Raw genomic sequence first — 16,687 nt, 5'->3', positions numbered from 1 at the left:
TGATGCCGGTACAGCCACAGTCGACACCGAACTTCCTGCCTTTGAACTGGACTTGAAACCTTGTTTTCTGGGAATGTCGTAAGCATGGGGTGTGAGCACGTGGAGGATCTCTTTCTAGGACTCAATATTTGGCCAGAAAGAGTTTCAGATTTAATATATGGATTTATTTAAAAATATAAATACGGAAAAATAAATAACTTTAAAGACTAGACTGAATGCCCCTAGCTTTCCCCACAGTCAAAGCCTATGGTTTTTAAGAGTGATCATGGGCGACACTGGGCTCTGAGCCCTCTAACACAGGCGGGAACATGGAAGGGGGCCGGCCCGGGCTGGCAAGGTGGTGGCACCCTAAACTTCCAGAGTTTCTCAGGCCAGGAGACGCACTACTTACGTCAATGCTGTTTGTAGCCGGCAATACGAAAGCAAATGCTCTCAAGTCACCGAAAACCAGGAGAGGAGAGGGAGATGGTTTCGTGGCTGGAAGGGCGAGGCCAGCTGCCTGAGATCAGAGGCGACCCCCAACAGGCCAGGCTGCCTCGTCCCTCCCTGGCCTGTTGCAGCAGGACCGGCGTTCTCCCCGGAAGTCGGCTTTGACCTGACCGGCCAGGCCTGGCCTCGGTCCTCGTGCGCACTGGTGGGACTGAGGCTCCCAGCTGCCTGACCCAGAGTGCTCCCCCCGATTCGGTTACGGGCCCCCTGGACTCGGATGGGGAAGGCACCTCCTGGTCTGCATTTGAGGGGCTGCTGGAGCGCTGCCAACGTCGGCAATGGGCGCTCGGACAAGGACACCGGAAGGGCGTGTCTGTGCCAGCAGGCAGAACTGCCCGGCCCACGCTGGCCTAAGGGACCGTGGGTGTGCTGTGGCCGTCTGGGGGCCTGCGCTTGGGGACATGCTGTCAATGAGTGCAGCCGGCTTCGTGCCGGGCAGGGGACACGGGGGCCTCGGCACCGCCTCACTGGCCTCCTGTTAGGTTCTTGGTGACGGAGCGTGTTGGCCTTGAGAAACGGTTAGCCAGCGTCCCAGAAATCTTTCATTCCGCGGTCTCTTCGACTTCTCCAGGGGGCTGTGGCCACATGACCTCCCATGTTGTGGGTGCGAGTGTCCTCGGGCAAGCCTCAAGAGACCGTACAGATTGTGCTGGAATGCTGATCCTTTGGTGCCTGCTGCTGCTGAATTTCTTTGGAAATGCGTCTTTTAATTCCTATCAAGTACAGTTCGCGGTCGAACTTGCCAGCAGCAAGGGGGATGCTGCGGAAGAAAGGGGCGTCGTCAGGAGGGCACTGGCCAGTAGCCTCCTGGGAGGCCGTCTCGGACGCCTGTCCCCTCTGGCCACCGGAGTGCAGCCGCCATGAACACGGAGCTCCCTCGGGCCCCTGCTGGGCCCTGCGGTGCATCAGGAAGAGACCCGCGGCCACCCTGACCGCGGCTGGAGGTCAGGACACGACGGGACGACGGCGGGCACCCAGGGGCGGGGATGTCTCCCCCACCCCCCGAGTGGGCAGGAGCCCCGCCCACCCGCAGCCCCCAGGGCGAGGACACGTGAGCAGGGTACTGACTTGTCTCTCCCTGGCCTCACTTTCACCCGGAACAGACCGTACACGGGGCGGTGGTCGGACGTCTTGATGCCAGGGCAGGAGGAATACTTGACCGGACAGATATCGCCCTTGTGGCGGCTCCTGTACACGACCCGATCCTGCAGAAAAGATCCCGCGTGAAGGTTAGCCCCGAGACTGCGTGGCTTTTTTGCGGGGCTTGGCCCGCGTGCCCGTCTCCGTGTCCGGTCCCACCCGCAGAGGCTGTTCCCAGAGCCCCTCGCCCAAGCCCGCTGCGCTGGCGGGTGTCTGGGCCCCAGACGGGGGGTGGGGGGGCTGGCGGTGCTGCGGCCGCGGAGGCCGAGCCTGGAGCCCCCGGGTCCGGTGCGGGCCGCTCCCTCCGCCCGTGCCGCAAATGGCTTGCATCTGCGACAGCACGGGGCGTGTACCCCAGCCCCGGGCCGACCGACTAGCCTTCAGAAGGGCCCTTCTCAGAGGGCGCTGCCCCCAACGCCAGGTCCCAGAGATGCGGTCGCTAGCCCGGCACGCGTGCCGCATTGAGGCGTCTGACCGCAGCTCGTGGGGGCTGCTGTCACACCCGGCCTCAGTCCTTAGCCTGTGGTTCTGAAGCGCAAGCAGGCCCAAACCTGGGCCGCAGAGCCGGGCAGAGCCGCACCGGAGGTCAGGCGGGACACCAGGGGCGCTCACCGTGTAGGAGGGGGTCCTTTGCTTGGAGGTGGTGTCGTAGGAGTCCTTTCCAATGTCAAACTTGTACGACGGGAGGAAATGGATGTCCGGCTCCTGGAAGCCTTTGAAGATGGACCCTGGAACAGCCACAGGCCCTGGCTCTCGTCAGCCCTGGCGGGCCGCACCCTCTCGGGGGCGGGTGTCCGCGCCTCCTCCCGGGGCCCTCACCTTTCTTCATCTCCTGGGTGAGCTGGTCATGCTGGAGCAGGGCAGACACCTTCTCCCCCAGGTCCTGCTTCAGGATGGCCTCCACGGCCACGCGCCCTCCGTTCAGACGGAAGTTGAAGTCTCCAAACCAGAACACCCCATCGAACCGTGTGGTGACGTCCGCTAGCCAAAACGGGAAAGTGCGTGAGCCCGGCCCTCCCCGTGCTGGCCTCCCTCTGGCGACAGTGACGGGTGTGGTCTCTGTCCCGGTTCCTGCAGCCACGGGCAGGGACACCCCAGACACGGCCCTGGCCGTGGGGGTTGTGCCCCGCAGCTTCTGGGCCGACATTCGGGTTCACGTTCACGGTTGCGTCTTTCATTTCAAACAGCGGCAGACTTCTGGGGACAGCGTGGGCGCCCTCACGCTCACAGGAGCCCACACTGCCCACGCTCGCCACTCTGCCAGGGCTCCATCCCGGAGGCACAGACAGCCAGGGGGCAGGAGGAGGGCCTGACGGCCCAGGGAGGCGCGGCCACCACGGGGCTCCGCCTGGAAGCACAGCCACACCAAACCAAGCCGGTGGGTGGGTCACGGCTCGGGAGGAGCCCAGCGCCAGGCCTCGTGCAGAGCGCCGTTTCCGCGGGCGGGCTACCGACTCTCTAGACTTTTTCAACCTTGATTCTCGGAAGCTCCCCAAGTTTACTTGGAGTAAACCGCCCAGAGAACAAGGCAGGAGCGCATCCACCCGGGCTCACCGGCGTCGGAGCGGTAGGGGCTGGTGTCGGGCACGCTCCTGGGCAGCGCCAGGCCTTGGACGGTTCTGCTGTAGTCCAGCAGCCTCTCGCTCACCTTTCCGTCTCCGGCTGTAAGAACAGAGCGCGGGGGCCTCTCCAGTGGGCCTTCTGGACCCGGAGGACAGCTGTGTGCTCACCGCCCCCCAGCAGGCTCTAACACGCGGCGTCTGCGCGACCCGGTCCCCCGGGTACCCCGGCGGGGGCCCGACGGGAGGGCACCGTCACAGATGGCGCTCCTGGCGGGCATGCGGGAGGGCGTGTCCTAACTCCTGGGACTTACAGGTGAAGTGAGACGTGATGAAGAGGAAGGAGGTGCCGAAGAAGGTGAAGCTGACGCCCAGGGCCCCCTTGGTCTTGATGTGGGACACGATGCGCGTGGTCACCGTGGAGCTCTCCACCTCTGAGGGACAGGGGTGGAGGGCTGACGCGGCTGCCCCTGCGCACGCCCGTCCACCTGCCCTCACAGAGGCCGGGCGGGGGTCCCAGGGCGCTGGCGCAAAGCGGAGCGGCCCGCCTACCTGAGCAGAACCAGATGAGGTCCCTGCGGATGAGCACGGACATGTAGAGCGCCCCGTGGGCCGTGGAGTACAGCGTCACGTAGCGGGGGCCCAGCGTCTCCTGCAGGCGCACCTCCCACTCCCGCCTGCGGTGGGGGGAGGGGGAGGGGGAGCCGGGACAGCCTGGGAAGGGGGCTGGGGCCTCCCAGCCCCGCCACCCCTCCCCCAAAGCCCAGAGAGCCCCGCCTCCTGGCTCCCGCCCAAGGGAAGGGCGGCCTTGGGCGGCGGAGACCCAGGCCCTCGCTCTCCGGCTCCCTCACCAAGGCTCCAGGTCCCGGGGAACCCGGCGCCTGCCCCTTCCCCTGGGTCGGGGCACCTGCCAGGCAGGCCTCCCGCAGTTGCCTGAGGGGTGGGATGCCCACGCACGCCCCCGGCCAGGCGGTCTCTGGCGGTGCTGCAGGGGCGCTGCAGACCTAGGACCCAGTTCGGGGGTCGGGCCTGGGGCCTGGGGTCCCGCAGCGGGGGCCGTACGTTCTCCCAGATCAGCTGCATGTCAACAAGAACGCAAGCTCATCGACTCCTAGTTCCTTGCGCCCCCGACAGAGAAGGAAGTGGCTCTCGTGCAACCAGGGCCTCACCCCAGCGGGCTGCGCCCTACCTGTCGGAACAGCCCTCCTGGACCCCGATGACATACAGGTCCTGGGCGTAGTCGGCCTCGGCGGGCAGCAGGAGCTCGTCCAGGTTCGGGGGCAGCTCCTACAGAGCAGCAGCACCTCGTGAGGGCTCCTGCGGGACAGAGACCCAGCCTCTCCCGAAGGGCCTGGCAGGCCGCCCTCCACCCCAGCTGGTCACCACCACGCCCATGTCTGCGCCCCTCCCTCACCATGGGGCCCCTGTCCCCAGACACACTGGTGGGGATGTGGTGCAGCCCGGCCAGGTGCTGTGGTCCCGAAGGCCGGCTCTCAAGCCCTTGGGGCCCTGGACGAGGGCACTGTCCCGCAGAGGGGCCAGGTAGCTCCCCGTGGACAGCAGGGCCACCAGCCTGGGCACCCGCCTCCTTCAACTGGTGGGAGAACCGCTTCTCATGCGGGGCGCTGTGTTGCCAGGGCTCCTGGTCACTCAGCCAAACCTCGTCCTGGTGGCGGCTCTGCCTGGTTTCCTCCCCAGTGCCTGTGCCCCCAGGGTCCGCCCGGGTTCCACTGCGGGGGGGGGGGGGGGGCGGGCAGGGCCTTCTGTGCTGTCATCACGAACACCGTGGCCCACGTGGGCAGCAGAAAGCACTCAAAACCCCATGGTGCAAACCACTGTCCCCTTCACCTCACCGGGCGTTAGGACCATCCACAGTGCAGGAAGTCCACACCCCGCTCCCAGACATCAGAGCACCCCACATGCGGGGAATGGAGACTGTCAACCCAAGGACGGCTCTCACCGAGCGAACGAGTCCCGGGTGCAGACACGGGTGCAGGTGTGAGCTGGAGAGAAAGCCACCGGCACTGTGTCCGAGGCTGTCCCCAAAGCAAAAGCCCAGAGATCAGCGTGCAAACCTCTGGGCCATGCAGTCCGGCCCTGGGCCGACTGGCACTCAGGACACAGAGCGCCTGTCCCAGGAGAGTGGCGGGAGGGCCTCTGCCGCCGTCTCGACACAGGAATCACCGAGTGGGCCTAACCCAGAGTGACCCCAAGGTGACTGTGACCAGGTCACACAGGCTCACCGACGGTCACAGCGGCCCCACGGTGGGGTGTCGGCAGTGGGGAGGCTGTGCGTGGGGACAGGGGCTCTGTTCCCTCCTCCCAAAGCTGCTGTGAATCTAAAACTATTCTAAACACGTGTATGTATAAGAAAACCGCATTTTCCCCCATCGGGCAGTGGGGAGGTGGGGGAGGCAGGGGTGTTCGGGCAAGAGGCCTCTTGACCCAGGTGCTGGGGAGAGGCCAGGCAGACGGCGTGCAGCTCAGAGGCCCCGGGAAAGAGCCCAATGGGGGCGGGCTGGCCCCTTACCTTCTGGCCCTGCATGTTCCAGGTGGCCACGAAGAGGGCCATGCTGCGGTCCGGGAAGTACCGGGCCAGCTCGTCCGCCCCCATCAGGGCCCCGCTCGCCAGGAGACTCCCCTCCAGGTAGCTCCTGCGGAGACAGGGCAACCAAGAAGTCGAGGGTCGGAGCGGGCAGGCCCAGGGACACCCCTCCCGGGGACGCTGCCGGCCTCGCGCCCCCCGTAACACGGAACCCGTTTGCGGGAGGCTGCCCAGAGCTGGGGCTCCTGGAGACCCCGCGGGTGGGCACAGGCGCCCCGCTGTGGTCCACCGCCCTCTTGGAAAACCCCCCGTTCACGATTCTATAAACAGCAGCACGTGTTCAACGTTTCTGCCGCCTCCAGACACGAAGGACTTGAAGGTGACGTCTGGGCTCTTCCGCCGGGGCCCCTTACGGCTCGGCCCTGGGCCGTGGGAGGCCTGGGGAGACACGCGTCCCGCACCGGGGGCTCGCCTCCGCCTTGGCGCGGCCCCGGAGGCCCCGAAAGCCGCAGGGGGCACGTCCAGTCTCACGACAACCGACGGTTAGGATCCGTTTCAAGAGCTGACCGGCACAGCACGTGCGGAGCCCCCACGGCACTTTGCCTCTGCTGCAAAGTGCCACCTAGCATAGCGACCCTGGGGATCAGGCCGCGCGGCAACAGAACCTCACGAGCGTCGGAGTCCGAGCGTCGCGCGGCTTTCACGCGAGACGAAACGTCCGCACGGTTTTGTTTTTTAGCTGTGAGGACACCCGGCCGGCAGGCCGCACCAAAACAGGTGCTGAGACTCGTTCGTGTGCTTGCCCAGCGGCCCGGCGGCTCTCCCCTGTGCAGGTGGGGGGGCCCGGCCCCCCACCCCCACCCCCACCCCCGGGCCCCTCGCAGGGGCACCAGGGCGTCCCTTCTCTTCTTGCTGCCTCCGCCTTCCTTCCAGCTGTCTGGGAGTCCTTCTAGAACCTTCTTCCAACCCAACTCAAGATCAGACTGCTCCCAGAATGAGCACCCAGGCGATGGCCATGCCATGTTTGGCCATTTTGTCCCCTAGGTCTTCTAATGCTCCAGCCGCCACAGACACTGGTCACCGGTCACCCCCCCTCGCCATCCAGCTGCTGCAGAAGCCGGTCACGGGCCCCCGTGCGCGCCCAGGGCCGGGGCGGCTCCATCGACTCCTGAGTATTGGTCATCTGGAGGCTGGTTAGATTCCACCCCCGTTTCCCGGCAGACACATCCCAATAAGCTCCACGGGCGCCCCAGTGACCCCAAGATCAGTCCACCGGAACGTCACTCGTCGTCAGCTGTCGCCCCGATGACCGTGTGCGAGCGATGGCTCTTTTAGGGTGCTCTTTCCAGCACTCGGGTGTGGCTGGCTGTTCCTTCCACGGTCCCTCCTCGTGTCTCGGCGGGCAGGGCCGTCCCGGTCCCGTCTGTCAGGAGCGAACGGAGGCCGAGGGGTTCGGTGGCGTGCCAAGGCCCGGCAGCCGGGCGCCGCGGTGCGGGAGGACGGGGGGCACCCGGCAGCAGGGGGGGTGCGCTCCGAACACTGGGGTGCCCCACCTGTTCGGCAGACCGAGCCTGGCTTCCGCCCTTCCCCCCCTGCCCCCACGCGCCCCTCCAGGCTGCCTGGCACGCTGTCCCCGCCCGCCTCCGCCTTCGGGCACAGGGAAGGCGTGTGGCCGTGCCGCCCGGGCCCCGCCATCGCCACCGAGGCTTAGCGCTGCCGTTCAGCAGAGTCCTTGAGAACCCAGCCCAGCCCGGCTGTGTAACGGACCACTAGCACTTTCCAGGCTCCCGAGGACCCCTCGCTCCAACCCGCTGAGAAAAGCTTACGTCTCGGTCTTGCAAACAGGAGCCCGTTCCTCTGAAGGGCATCAAGTCAAGAGCAGGGCTCCCAAGCCACGCTGGCCGCTGCAACCAGAACGCGGTTCTCGGGAGCTCCCACGAGCGATTCCCACGTCCTCCTCCCCAGGCCCTGAGGACGGGAATTCGATCACGCCCGGAGGGAGGCCCCCGCTGGCTCACCCCACTGGGTGGACAACCTCCCTCACGCCCGCAGCCGGGCCCCCGCTCCCCTGCCACAGGGCGTGATGTCCTCCGGAGCGGCCCCGTCTGCAGGGTGACCAGAAGGCCGCCACGCCAGGGGCCCTGTGCTCTGATCCCCTCCCGGGTCCGGGGTCGGCCGCCGCACTCGGCTGCTCCTGTGGCCCGGGTGCCCTGCGTCCCACACCGTCCACATCGCCCGGCCCGTCCAACACGGGCCGCGCTCCGACCTCAGCCAGGTTCCGCCTGTTTACGGACAGCCCACGAGCTAAGAACCATTTCCACGTTGTCAAAAGAGGAAGAAACCCTGTCATTTTGTGACGTGGGCAGACCACAGAGAATTGCAACTTCGTGTCCCTATGCAAAGTGTTACTGCCACACAGCCGCGGCTGCTGATGCACATATGGTCTGTGTCTGTTTCCCCGCTAAACGGCAGAGATGAGCACGGCTGCAGGATGGAGACACTTACAGAAAAAGTGTGCCGACGCCTGTTCTAGAACCCACCGGAAACGGGGCCTTTAGGCGGCAGAACTGGGGTGAGGGGTCCCCATCAACCTGTTTGCTGCTTGCCCGAAAACACTGAATTGAGGACCCGATTTTGCGACACGACTGTCATCTTACGTCACAAGCGCGTCCGCCTAAGTCACGCCGACACGGGGCGGTGACTCCGCGAAGGCACTAAGACACCCCGCTGCCCGCCAGAAACCCGTACAGATTCTGTCCTGTACAGCTGGGCTCGCCACAGCCCCCTCTCCCTCCCGACCCACAGAACCTTCGAGTGGGACCTTATGTGGCAACCGTCTCTGCACATGCCATCAGTTTAAGGATGGCAACGCGAGCTCATCCCGGATTTAGACCAGCGCCCCACAGGAGGAGAGACGCAGACACGGAGGAGTACCGTGTGAGGACAGAGGCAGAGGCTGGAGGGACGCGGCCACAAGCCGAAAGACTCCTGGGCCACCAGGAGCTGGAAGAGGCAGGAAGGACCCTCCCCGGGAGCCCCCGGAGGGAGCTCGGCCCCGTGACACCTGCATTTCCGACGCGTGGCCTCCAGAACTCCACTTGTGTTGTTAGAAGGCTTCGGGCTTGTGGCCATTTCTTACGGCCACTCCAGGACGCCACTACAGTGACCCTCCCAACTGCCCCTTCCCCCGGCCCTGGTGCAGCAGGACTGGCCCTGATGGGAGGGAAGGCGTCTGGCGAGGGAAGTAGGGCCTTGGGCGCCACGTTGGGGAGTGGGTGGCCCGGGGGCCATGGCCCCGTGTGTGCCTCGAACAACCTGCCGGGCCCTGGTAGGGGGCAGAGGCCTGGCCCAGCCCACAGGACGGGGCAGGGAAAGCCTTTGCAAGTTGCGGCCTGGGCACCGCAGCGTGGGCCCCGTGACGAGCCCGCGGGAGAAGACCAGACTCGCGGGTTTGGTTGGACAGGCGCCCCCGGTCTGGTGAACGGAGCCAGAGGCACGCAGGGGAGAGTCCTGAGCACAGAGGACATTGGGGGAAGCGCCTAGTTAGGTTCTTTTGAAGCTACAGGAAAGTCAACAGGGGTTAATTATTAAAGCCCCGTAAAGCCTAGAAACCTAGCATCCCCCGTGGTGGGGGGGGAGGGGCAGGTGGGAGCGGACGGACAGCGGGGCGCTCAGCAAACGCTCCCAGAGCCTCAGAGAAATCGGGGCAATCCTGGAAGCCAAGCGCAGCCGATCAGGCCCGGGGGACCCTCCCTGCCGCCAGTGAGCGGGGCCCTGGGGACCCTCCGTCTGAGGTCAGTGCGGCCCCTGAGCGGTGGCCCCTGGGCCAGCGTGAGCCCAGAGCACGGCCACGGGGGCTCGCGGCTGCGCTCCGGCCAGCACTGACTGGGGCCCCGGAACGTTCCTCCTCAGCAGAGCGGTTAAGGGAGAGCACTGCTCAGGGCTACGTCTTGGAACCCCGCAGCGGCCCAGACGACGGGGCCGCCCCACGTGCTCACAAAGAAGGCCGTCCGGGACAGAACGAGAACGAGAAAGAAAACGGGATACGGCGCGCAGCGCGGAAGGCGATCTGTGTATCTGAACCGTCTGCTTTATAGGCACACGTGCCCCTGGGTGGTGCTAAAACACACAGGGAAAGTTCCAGAAGGGGTGTCCTTCCGGGAAGGAGCCGGGAGGCGGGCGTGAGGGGGCTAGCCTCGGTTTTGCGCGAATACCTTCCTGTGGCGCTTTCTAGCGCTACCCCGCCCCTGCCCCCAGAGGCCCTACCTGCTTCGGACGTCCTTGGCGCGGATGGGTGCCAGGAGGCTGAAGGAGGGTTTGGCATCACAGGCCAGGGGGCTCGGGGGCCGGCCGGGGCCCAGGCTGCTGTGGGCCCGGAACAGTCTGCTCTGCAGGCGGGACTTGCCGGTGGAGTTTGCCGTCCACGGCGGGTTGGAGGCCGCCTTCTGGTCCACGGCGGGCAGCCTGGTGGTGCTCCCCGCAGAGGCCCCGTCCCGGTGCAGGAGGTCCAGGGAGGTGCTGATCATTCCGGAGATACAGTGACCCCAGGAGGAGGGGCCCCCTCCCGTACTGCCCTGGGCCCTGCGGGACGTGGGGATCTCCTGCAAGGAGGTGCTCAGGCAGGGTGGGGAGCCGGTGTGGGCGGGGGGCTGGGGGGCCTCGTCCTGCAAAGAGCCCCTGGAGGGGCTGGTCCCACTGCGCGTGGCCAGGTCCTCGTGGCTGGTTCGAAAGCGCCGCCTCCTCCACGCCTTCTCGTCCAGCGACAGAGCTCGCTCCAGCCTGGGCCTCGTCGGTGGCTTTGGGGTGAAGGGCTTTGCCTTGGCTTCTGGGTCCTCATTGCCGATACCCGCTGGAAGGCTCAGAGGGGGCACGGGGCTCTTCTCGGGGCCCTGACAGCCGTTGGTGGGCAGGGACCCTGGGTGGGGCACGAGGTCTTGGCCTGCGTTGGGAAGCTGTCCCTTCAGCATTCTGCCTTCGGGCTGCAGATGCCCCTGGGCGGTGGGCTGCGGGGGAGATGCCTCTGAATGCCCCAGGCACGCCAACTTGGACGGCATAGTCCAGGGGCCAGCTCTCAAGGGTGATGGCGACCCAGCCGACCCAGGAGAGGGCTCCTGCTGGGGCTGCCGGTGGAGCCCAGGGTCAGGGATGCGTGGTCAGACGTCGCCCAGCAGGCACGGAGGAGAGAGCGCGCGGCGGCCTGGGGTGGTCCGGCAGGGGCAGGGCCAGTTGCCGCATGACGGGGACCCCCGAAGCCCCGGAGTCCCCCGGAGGAGCCTAGAGGAAAACCGTGCCGTCAGCCTCCCGCAGCCAAGGCCGGCTCTGCCGCAGGGCCAGAGGGGGAGAGGCCAGCAGCAGCTGAGCCACAAGTTACACTGCCGCTTCCTCCTAGGAGGTGGGTGAAGGCTGGCCCCTCGGACGACGGGAAGCCACCATACTGCGGTGGGGGGCGGGGGGGGGGGGGAGGCTGTCCTCCGTGGCGTGCTGGGGACATGACCCGCACAGAACGGCAGCCCCAAGGTCAAGGCCAGTTCACAGGCCCGGCCTCGGATGGGAGTCCCTGGGCCCTGGCTCACCCGGGTGCCCACTCTATGGCTCAGCGGGCACACCCCGCCCGGGCAGGGGCCCCTCCGCAGGTCTGCGGCCCGGCCGCTGCCAAAGGCCCCTGACTCAGGACTTGAGTCTGCGGGCGCGGCCGCCGCCGCGGGGTCCCCAGGGCAACGACAGCCGCGCAGCCTGACCCCGCCCCCGCTTCCCGCCTGGGGTCGCCCCGCGCCGCGCCCCGCGCCCCCGCCTGGGGGTCACCCCGCCCGAGGTCGCCCGGTGCCCCAGACTCGCGTCGCAGGCCCCGCCCGGGGGTCACCCCGCGCCCTGAACCCGCGCCCCTGTCTGGGGGTCACCCGACCCGAGGTCGCCCCGGTGCCCCAGACTCGCGTCGGAGGCCCTGCCCAGGGATTGCCCCGCGCTCCGGACCCGCGCCCCCCACGCCCGAGGGCCGCCCCGCCCCAGAGCGCCCCCGCCCGGGTGTCGCCCTGTCCGAGGTCGCCCCGCGCCCCTGCCCAGGGGTCGCCCCGCGCCCACCTCTCGGCGCCGCCTGCTCCCCGGCCGGCGGGCCCGGCGGCTGCTCCCCGGCAGCGGGCGCACAGGCGTCCCGGGCGCAGTCCCCGTAGCAGCCCCGGCAGCGGCCCCTGGCGGCCGGAGGACCCAGCGCGCGCGCGCGCGCCCTGAGTCCGGAGGCCCCTCCACCCGCGCGGCTCCCCAGCCCCTGGGGCCGCCCCGGCCCCGCCCCGCCCCGCCCCGCCCAAGGGTCGCGCCTCACTTGCTGCTCTGGGGGGAGGGGCTTCCCGGCAGGCCCACCCCCCCACCCAACACCGAGGAGCTCTCCGCCCCCCACCCATACCCCGCCACCTAGGGGCCTGGTTCCCCTGACGGTAACCGACCAACAAAAGGAAACAAGTGACAGTGTTTTGCGAGCGCAAAATACTTTATTTACCAATTTGCATTTAGTAAAAATAGCAGCTCCCGCCTGGCCTGGGAGGGAGCTTCTTGAATCAAAAGTCACCGGCAGCCCGCGCAGGGAACGGTCGGGTGGGCAGGCCAGACCGAGGGCGCCAGGGAGGTCTCGGGTCCCAGGGTCCCCACTGCCCCGGGTGCCACGCCCCACCTCTCTCCAAGTGACCAGAACCAACGCATCCGGGCGCGCCCTGGGTGACGCACGGGAAAACACTCCGCGCCCTTCCTCCATGACCCAGTGAGCCGCGAGGGAAACCGAGGCCTGTGCTAACTCATTTACGCCCTTTCTGCACTTAGATTCACAACACCCAACTATGTCCCCAGCAGAACCTACAGAAATTTCCTAACGATTCTTATAAATACTTAATGTTTTTCTGCGGTCTCTTCAGACTTAACAAGAACGTGAATAATTCTAAGAACAGTCGATGAAGCCTTAAAGCTTTGAGTCCAGGGGGCGGGGCCTCCCTCTGTGGGTTCAGCCCCCCACCCACTGAAGATCCCGGTGTGGGAAAAGCGAGGCAGCAGCCTCCGAATCAGGGCGCGTGTCAACTCTGCGCCCTGAGGACCAGTCATGAGGAAGTACATCGACTATTTTACAAAGGGCATGGCAGTCCAGAAGTTTCTCTGGGGACGAGTCTAACCAGGCTACTCACATACTAAGAAAACCCGAATGGAATTCGTCACAGCCAGTTTTTAGCACTGGTGGGTTAGGGGGGCGGGTCCCACGTGGAACACGGCCCGGCCCCGGGGAGTGGAGAGCAGAGCCTCCCTCCCGGACAGAGAAGGAAGCGAAGCTGGGAACGTCTTTGCCGCCAGACTCAAATGCACTTCGGCGACCAGGGCCTCCCTGGAAAAACTCAGCTGAGGCCACGTTTCCTTGAAGCCCGTGATGCGGTGCCAGGCCCAGGGGGGCCCGACGCAGCAGTAAAGCACGGTTAGGTTTTCCGAGACACCCCAGTTACCGAAGGGCTGAGGTTTTTCGCGCAGCCAAGATGGCTCCGGCCTCCCCCGGCGCACCGCTCCCGAGCGACTAAGAGCGTTTCACCCTCGGGTCACCGTCGGCTAGAGACGGAGCCAAAGCTCCCCTCGCTTCCCCCAGCACGGCAGAGGGGCCGCGGACCCAGCCCCGGCAACGCTGCGGAGACGGGCCGTGAAGGAGTCCGAGCACGACCGCGTGGAGTCACTGCCGTCCCCGTCCGGGCGGGAACAGAAGGGAGGTGTGGGCCATCGATCCGTCCGAGTTCGCGGTGGAGCAGGATTTGAGGGTTCCAGATGCCACTGCAGGACGGGGACCCTTCTAGCTCAACGCCGGGTACTTCCTCTGGCCGATCCTCCCCATCCTGGAGCCCCCCGAGGCGGCAGAGGCCTGGAAAGACAAGGAAGAGTGCGGACTTCCACCCGCCAGCCTCCGAGGCCGGGGGCGCCCCGGCAGCGCCGGGGGAGATGGGTCTGCGGGACCATTTCCGCCGACAGAACAGGCAGGCTGCGTGTTCTCCGGAAGCCCCGACGACTGGCCAAGTGGGGACCGGGCCTAGACGTCCGCTTTGAAGGGGTCCGCAGTTTCGTCAGGTGGTGAGAAGGGAGGCTGGCCCCCGCGGCAGAGCACCCGGGGAGGGTGGCGGCCCAGCCCGCGACTGCAGCGTTGCGGGGAGCGCCCAGGGACAGACAGCGGACGGAGCGCAGGCATTGACTCGCGCTGAAGCGAGCCATCGAAAAACTCTTGTGAAGCGCACACTACGAGACGGAGGTAACGAGAGGAACACCGCCACCAGATCTTGAAACGGAAAAGCAGACGCACGCACGGCCAGGTGGTAACCTGGGACACGGGAGTCCTGGAGGTCAGGGCAGGAGGCCGAGAGGCGGCCTCGTCTGCGGGCACGTCGAAGCAGAGCGTGGCAGGCTGGCCGAGCGCCCGGCCGACAGCGAGCAGGCCCGGCCACCCCAGGCGGTGAGGGCGACCAGGGTCGTGGGAGGCTTTATACTCTGGACGTCGAGACATGGCCCCGGCCCCTCCCTGCTCAGCGCCCCCCCCCAGCCGGCAGCCGGTCTGCACCCCACGGGCAAGAGACTGGAAAAGGAGGAGCGAGAAGGCAGAGGGACAGAAATAGAAAGAAACATTCAAGAGCGTCTTCCCCAACCGCGGGCCGGGGGCTGCCAGGTGAAGGGCGGCCAAGGCCGGCCTGGCGGAGGGAGTCAGACCCACGGTGAGGTGGGGCGGCGGGAGACCCGGCGGGAGGCCGCAGGCCCCAGCACGGTGGGGGCGTTCACGCCAGGAGCAGCGGCAGGGACGAGAGAAGGGTCGGCGGACACAGCGGGGCGCCGGGCTGGGGATCCCTGTGCCCCAGGAGACAGCAGGGCACTTACCTGTGCAAAGTGAGCAGGGCTGTAGAAGGGCACGGCTGCCCCGGAGGCGCCCCCTGCTGCGGGGTGGTCACTGGGAGCCTGAGAAGCACAGAGAGTTCATCTCAACGCGGCAACGTCACACAGCGGTGTGCGCTCCCTTGTGGACAGACGCCACTGCCGGGTGACCACTCACAGTACTTCTAGGGAAGCCACAGAAGCAAGTCGAAGACACTTGTCGTGACACCGGATTGCGTTACTGAGTGGTTCACAGAACGCACGTAAAAATTAGAGCGGCATGCAGCGCGAGATGCTTCCGAGGCAGAACATGCGGCAGCGGGGAGTGCCCGGCCCCGGGGGGCCCCCGGGAGTGGCACCTTGAAGCAGTTAGTAGATGTTTCTGACCACTTCAGACCTCCAGTGTCCGGCTACAGAATCCAGTGTTTTAATAAGCAAATAAAGTCACACGAAGCCTTCGTCGAGGCAACGGGAAAGCTCCGTCGTGCGATCCACACAGAAGACTAAATATTCCCGTGTCCCAGCCCGCCCGGCCGAGGACAGCCTCGCTGCCTCACTCTGCCCGGCCGCCCAGAAACGTCCCGCGCTTGATCAGAAACCAGAAATTCTCCGGACCCAGGCAGGCTTCTGAAACACCCTCACACGCGGTGAGGCTACACCTGCGGCCGGCCGTTTGGAAAAACCGATCCGCAAAGAACGGAATCACAAAAGTCATCCGTCCCCTAGGAACGTTTTGGGGTCGACTCGGTCGCCAGTGTAGGCGGATGGCCCGAGACCGCCCCCGAGGACACTGGAAGGAAGGAACACTGCATCCTGTGGCGCGTGGCGGGCGGGGAGGCGGCGGGCTGCGTTAGTGACGGGGGGCACGACGCAGGCCGGCACAGCGCTCTTAAGGGACCCACAGAGGCGACCCAGTTCAACTCGTGTTCAGTGAGAACTGCCAGCCACAGGTACCTGATAAAAATGCTGGCTTACTTCACGCGATAATGAACTCAGTGAACTACAGCGTGAAAGCTGCGAAACAGCAAGAACACACACAACACAGACAGATGAGAAACCGACATGCGTCTGCTCCACGCGGCCAGTTCCACCCCAGGGAGCCTTGTGATGCCGTGAGAATCAACACGGGCCAAGTGGGCAAAACACCAGAGTTAGTTTAAAACTCCTGCTATGAGGGACAGTTGGGTTTTTTTTTTTTTTGATTAAAAAAACGTTTACGTTTATTTGCTGGTTTTGAGAGAGAGAGAGAGAGAGAGAGAGAGCGCAGGGAGGGGCGGAGGCAGATGGAGACAGAATCTCAAGCAGGCTCTGTCAGCGCAGGGCCCGACACGGGGCCGGGACTCCCGAACCGTGAGATCGTGACCTGAACCAAAATCAAGAGTCGGCCGTTTAACCGACTGAGCCATCCAGGCGCCCCTAACGTACAGCTTTTATTAAGACGGGGGCACCTGGGCGGCTCGGTCGGCTGAGCGTCCGACCTCGGCTCGGGTCGTGATCTCGCAGCTCGTGGGTTCGAGCCCCGCGTCGGGCTCTGTGCCGACGGCTCGGCGTCTGCAGCCCGCTTCGGATTGTGTTTCCCTCTCTGCCCCCCGTCTGCACACTCTCTCTCCCTCAAAAATAAATAAGAAACATTAAAAACACGTTTTGAAGGAAAAGCATCAGTTGGGGGGTGAGGGGGCCTGCCCTCATGCTGCCAGAGAAGCGTGAGTGTGGCGCTGCCGTGCCGAGTGAGGGGAGCCCGGGGTGTGTGAGCTCACACCCTGCTCTGCACGCGGCTCCCACACAACCTGCAGACGTAAGGGTCGCTGCTTGTGCTGTGGGACCGCAACGCTTTTTAAGTTCCAGAGAGCTGCTACATCGCCTCTTCCTACTCGTCAACATTCTCATTTAAAGAAGAAGCCACTTGGACGGTACAGACGGGCGATGTCCCCGGCCCGGTGTCTGGGCAGGTACGTCCTGCGCCAACGGCTTACCTCTCCTCCCTTGGAACCGTCCTCGTGGGCGGGGGGGAGCTCAGGGCCAGGGAGCGACGCCGGCAAACCTAACACCTGTCAGGAAAGAAGAAACGCAGTGGCCATCGCTCCCG

The 16,687-nt window shown here is 65.8% G+C and overlaps 2 protein-coding genes across 9 annotated transcripts in view; both read right to left on the bottom strand.

The window, feature by feature from the left end:
* Positions 1-142: 142 nt before the first annotated feature.
* Positions 143-11,901, bottom strand: INPP5E (inositol polyphosphate-5-phosphatase E). 2 transcript variants are annotated; one of them, XM_043565599.1, is made up of 11 exons: positions 11,812-11,901; positions 10,000-11,007; positions 5,719-5,842; positions 4,378-4,475; positions 3,741-3,865; positions 3,503-3,622; positions 3,184-3,291; positions 2,449-2,610; positions 2,242-2,357; positions 1,558-1,694; positions 143-1,249 (listed from the first exon to the last, which is right to left on the bottom strand). In XM_043565599.1, exons 2-11 carry the CDS (start codon positions 10,785-10,787, stop codon positions 1,117-1,119), a joined length of 1,911 nt encoding a protein of 636 aa, XP_043421534.1. In that variant the 5' UTR covers positions 10,788-11,007; positions 11,812-11,901; the 3' UTR covers positions 143-1,116. The 2 variants fall into 2 exon arrangements, with proteins under 2 accessions (XP_043421534.1, XP_043421536.1); XM_043565601.1 differs by having other exon boundaries at positions 10,000-10,736; positions 11,812-11,883.
* A 294-nt stretch (positions 11,902-12,195) lies between these two features.
* Positions 12,196-16,687, bottom strand: part of SEC16A (SEC16 homolog A, endoplasmic reticulum export factor) — a 32,703-nt gene continuing 28,211 nt past the window's right edge. For 4 of the 7 annotated variants that reach the window (XM_043565246.1, XM_043565245.1, XM_043565248.1 and 1 more), the window contains exons 28-30: positions 16,575-16,649; positions 15,556-15,615; positions 14,432-14,685 (exon numbers count right to left, since the gene is read on the bottom strand). In XM_043565246.1, the coding sequence (XP_043421181.1) occupies positions 14,437-14,685; positions 15,556-15,615; positions 16,575-16,649 (384 nt within the window). In that variant the 3' untranslated portion in view covers positions 14,432-14,436. Of the gene's footprint in view, positions 13,610-14,431; positions 14,686-15,555; positions 15,616-16,574; positions 16,650-16,687 lie in introns of those variants that run through there. The other 3 variants (XM_043565249.1, XM_043565250.1, XM_043565251.1) reach the window with 2 other exon arrangements.

The sequence above is a fragment of the Prionailurus bengalensis genome, chromosome D4 (genome assembly GCF_016509475.1).
Source record: "Prionailurus bengalensis isolate Pbe53 chromosome D4, Fcat_Pben_1.1_paternal_pri, whole genome shotgun sequence".
NCBI classification, from domain to species: Eukaryota; Metazoa; Chordata; class Mammalia; order Carnivora; family Felidae; genus Prionailurus; species Prionailurus bengalensis.
This window is presented reverse-complemented; position numbering and strand designations above follow the sequence as displayed.

What these genes read in the sequence shown, in the direction of transcription:
- INPP5E (XM_043565599.1), bottom strand. Translation starts at nt 10,787, where the DNA reads ATGCCGTCCAAGTTGGCGTGCCTGGGGCATTCAGAGGCATCTCCCCCG. An exon ending in GGAACATGCAGGGCCAGAAG is followed by an intron (nt 4,476 to 5,718) that starts GTAAGGGGCCAG and finishes GCTGCTCTGTAG; the next exon opens with GAGCTGCCCCCGAACCTGGA. An exon ending in CATCACGTCTCACTTCACCT is followed by an intron (nt 3,292 to 3,502) that starts GTAAGTCCCAGG and finishes CTGTTCTTACAG; the next exon opens with CCGGAGACGGAAAGGTGAGC.